The 4,604-nt window shown below is 32.1% G+C and overlaps 1 protein-coding gene across 1 annotated transcript; it reads right to left on the reverse strand.

Annotated features, from left to right (window-relative positions):
* Nucleotides 1-1,532: 1,532 nt before the first annotated feature.
* Nucleotides 1,533-3,836, reverse strand: LOC132724219 (heavy metal-binding protein HIP-like). Its single transcript, XM_060709043.1, has 2 exons — nucleotides 3,463-3,836; nucleotides 1,533-2,295 (listed from the first exon to the last, which is right to left on the reverse strand). The coding sequence occupies exons 1-2, from the start codon at nucleotides 3,785-3,787 to the stop codon at nucleotides 1,871-1,873; spliced, it is 750 nt and encodes a 249-aa protein (XP_060565026.1). The 5' UTR covers nucleotides 3,788-3,836; the 3' UTR covers nucleotides 1,533-1,870.
* Nucleotides 3,837-4,604: the final 768 nt, after the last annotated feature.

Consider the following 4,604-nt stretch of genomic DNA (forward strand, 5'->3'; position numbering starts at 1 on the left):
TAATATAGAGTTTTGTGTAATAAACACCTTCAGTTGGGTTATGAGGTATAATTACAATGAAAACGACATTATGCGAACATACATTTTAATCTTAGAACGTAGAATAATACTTTGCTTTTAAATGTCTTGAATATCTTTATGTCTATGAAAGGTAAGGGAGTAGTTAAAAAGAATTTACAATCTAGTACCATAAACTTACGACATTGAACATAATGCGTAGTAAGATGAGCAGTATTCTCTTAATTAAAGTCCGTTTCAATAAAGTAATTTTAGTAAGCTGTAACCGAAAGGTATCCATTCACGATATCTTTCTTTAGAGGGAACACTTGAAACTATTTCATTTTTCTACGCTCAAATTCTTACAACGATGGTTGTTCTTTTAGCTGCTTTGCAATGATCAAAATTTTTAAACGAAACGATTATATTTTTGTATTTAATTGATACCATTGACATAATTTAAACTATGATAGTACTGATTCTTTTGAAAATGTGTCTATATTGCACATTTACACCATTGAACGATCAGTGCATTTTAAACTTCACATAATGGTACATAATTATGTACTATAGATATACGCTTGCACTATATCATATTAAAGCTAAAATTGTGTAATAATAAACATTGTTAAAATAATTACATATAGAAATATACGAATAGTACAGAAGGAATGTGTTTTGCAAGTTAGGTTACATTTGACACTAATTTAGAGTAAAAAAAGACAGATTAGAGAAACAATATTTCCATGGGATCTAATACAATAACTCTATGTAGATGAATTTCTACCATATATGACACAGATACATGTATCAAATCTACTCTCCTTCCTTAACGTTGTATGCAACTGAAAGTAAACTGTTCTTTTTTAAAATAGGACATTATGTCTGGGATTAGTATGTTTTATCGGGATATATATCAAAGAACGTATATACATATTATATGCCTTAAAAAATTATTCATTGGCGTGTTATGTATCAGTGAGCATAAATTGTGCGTTTGGAGTCTTTCACAGTTTCCTCACACTCACACCTACTTCTTTTCCTTGGCTCCTTTCATCCATGTGTGATCGCCTGTCAATATTTCATTCATACATAAACCCCTTTCAAGCTGTTATTTAGCGTCATAAAAGGGGTAAAAGCGCGCGTGACGAGTTGGATACCGCTAAAACTAATTAACAAGGGAAGCGGTGGCCAAGTGCTTAAGGTGTCTGACTCTCAACCCAGAGATAATGGGTTCGAACCCTACTCGGGTCACGACCATGTTACTTCATCACCAATACTAGTTGGTTCAATGAAGCGGACTCGATTAATATAAGTTACAAGAACTTATTTCGCAATCGAGCTTAAATAAAAATGTTTAAACCAAATCCACAAGAATATTATAATTTACTTTTTTGTTAAAGTATAAATACTCCTTAAATGACCCTTTAATAATATACCTACTTGCATTTGAATTATATTGCAATGGTATAACATTTGAAGCGTCATTTCTACATGCATAAAATATAACAAACTAAGCTCAATTATATAACAAAAACTGTTATTCAATCCATAAAGAAATATTGAATATGAAAATAATGTGATCAAAATAAAGCCATTTTCTCATTTAACATTCATATACAGGATGATTTATAATGTTAAGCTAGCAGGTGAAGAAATGGCATAATGTATCTAAGTATCTAACATAAAAATGTATGTTCGCATTTTATCATTTTGCATCTTGTTTAAAAATCACTGATGAATGAAAAACCTCGCAGGAAATTTACAAGATTAAATCATGCATCCGTCTCAACTAACCGGCATCTAATAAAATGAAGAAGCAGTCGAACAGTATATTGCACAGTCTTAGTAAACGTGTATTATACCCTTCAAGTTAGTATTCAACCTGTTGTTCTAAATATCCACTGAACGATGTCCATGTTTCTAAGCGGCTTGATGGAAGTTGGAAACAGTGAGCTATGCTGACGACATCACCGACCTTCAGTTTTAGATAAACTGAGTTTGAAACTCCGTAACTTCCATTGTCCGCATCGATTTGGGGATCTACGTAAGCTCTCACCGTTTTGGTTCCGTTCAGAAAAATAAAACACCCGGCTTCGTTGACAATTGTTGACTTCTTTTTGGTGATATGTAAGGAAAAGTAGTAGAGTCCGCTAACAGGACATGTGAACTTGCCAGTCAATATGTCAAACCCGTTTCCTTCGTTTGTAATGACCGTTGTGAATGTCATGGAGTTTGCAATAGAGTTTGCACTGCCAGAATCAGCAGGGGAAGTCGCTGTAAAGGCTACAACTTTATCTGAAAAGATAAAAGAGCAAATTCCACGGTTGTGAAACAATTTGATGATCCTGATACAATTCGCAGATGCATATAAGATTTATCGGAAAGCTGTAGTTTAGCTGAATCGTAGTGTACAACCTGCGCAAACAGCATGAAACTCGACATGGTGGTACTGCTGTTAATCATGATAACATGTACTCTGACAGCTGTTTGATTGAAATAGTGTATGGTTATGTCCAGACATTAGTATCTAGGAAACAATATAATAGCGGACTTTTAAACTTTGAAAAGCTTTTGAAATTAGAAATAAGATTATAACTGAGGTAAGGTTTTTAGAATCTTTTTTTTTTTTTTGAAAAAAAAGCGAAACTAACATTTAGTGTTTTGCTTATGTAATTCTCGCAACTGTCTTTAATTTAAAGAAAGTTTGTTTTTATGTCGAAGGTATGAATGTTTAATTCATCTTTACAACAAAATGAGTGTACAATTGTATAGTGACGCAAAACGTCTACTTCAAATCTTTATCTCAATTCATTATTTCATAATATAGTTTTTTTTTATATCGGGAAATTTATTTGCCCCGATTGGTATGTATCAAATTAATTTGTTTTAATAAGAGAACCAAGTTTTAGCTAAAGATGCTCATAAAATAACCCTTTTATTACGCATGTCTTCGGAATTTTAGTTTATAATAAACCATAACACGGTGGTATTCGTGTGCATGTGAAATATGCAGTAAATACATAAAAGATATTCAGCTTTTTTTTCTTTCAATACATGTATTAATATAGAAATTAATATTTCATGAGTGTAGGCATGAGTGAAATAAGATCATTTTAATAGTTACCACAAAATGAAAAAAAATCCTGTAATTATAAAAACAAAAATGTTTTTCTGTTAATATTTATATATATATATATATATAATATAAATAGAAATATATATATATATATATTTGATAGATTTTCTCATAATAAATGTTGTGTATTGGCAGCATTTAGAAGAAAGTAGTCCGCAAGACACCAGTGAAAATATCTTTAACTGCAGTAAGAAATGAATTTGACAGTGAAAATACGGAAAATGAAAATATGCATTTTATTTCATCAATTTGTCATTTAAAATGTTTGCTGAGAGTATAATGCGTTTGTACTTAGCAATTGAAAAAGTTCAATAACTAGTCCTTACTTTGCAATTTCATCTTAGAATTCACCATGTTTTCGATCATTTCTGAGACCACAGTTTTCTGTCGATTAATTTCCTCCGTATTCTCTTGTTTGTATTTCTCTAACTCTGCGGCAAACAACTTAGATCGTTCTTCTTTCTCCTTTTCTTCTCGCGCCTTTAATCCGTTTATAAAATCCTCGAATTTCTGAACCTTGTCTTCAAATCTTAACTGTTTCATTAACATTTTCTCGTCGTAGTCAAACCTCGAAAAACATTTAGGTTCTCCAGGTTCTCCGTTGACGACGGAAAGACACAGTATCACGACGGAATAATATTTCAACAACATATTAACTTGTTAAACCAGTGTGTAGATTTTTGTATGCACTTGTTCAAGAGTGAGATTGCATCAAGTAACTACTATCCTTATGTTTGCTTGTTGATATAGTAACGAGAAAATAACGAGAATAACATATGTTCTCCTATGATTTTGATGGATTGCTCATGATGTTTAGGAGATATTGAAATGATTTCAACGGCTTTAGCATACGCTTCATGTGCAGGGGCAAGCCGTTGTTTTCGTGAGGAAGAAACTTAACACTCATTGCAAACTACTTGGTTGGTTCCAAGAACGGATTCGAAAGTGTTTTAGAAAGGTTATAGCTTCCATCACAACTAAATTAAATGATCAAAACCTAAACATGCGCTTTAAATTAACATTTTCCATATTTGACACACACACGCACACGCGTGCGCACGCACACATGTTTCTAAAAGAACAATGATGATATGCATGATTCTGCTTAATAAACCTGGCTTTTTGTTTGATTTGTTCCTGGAAATTTATTTAAGATTCCTTCCTTCCTTTAAAGTTGTTTACATCTTGATCAGATGATACCGGTAATCAAACGGATATAACTCAAACTTTTTCATTACTTTTTTATCGACCCTCCCTATTTTAGCTTTTTATTTTTATCTAGTTTAACCGTGCTAATGTTTTCGATATAGCTTTTTGACGATTATCTTTATATTAGAAATCCAGGCATAAGAGTCGTTTTTTCCTTGAAGCTCGTAATAAATGATAAAGACATGAGAAGAATCAGCTGACTTATAACATTTACATCTGGTTGCGCTGTAACCAGAAACAAGTATGTTAATATCATCAG

Source organism: Ruditapes philippinarum, unplaced genomic scaffold (genome assembly GCF_026571515.1).
Source record: "Ruditapes philippinarum isolate M1 unplaced genomic scaffold, ASM2657151v2 ctg10366_1_1_1_1, whole genome shotgun sequence".
Classification (NCBI taxonomy): Eukaryota; Metazoa; Mollusca; class Bivalvia; order Venerida; family Veneridae; genus Ruditapes; species Ruditapes philippinarum.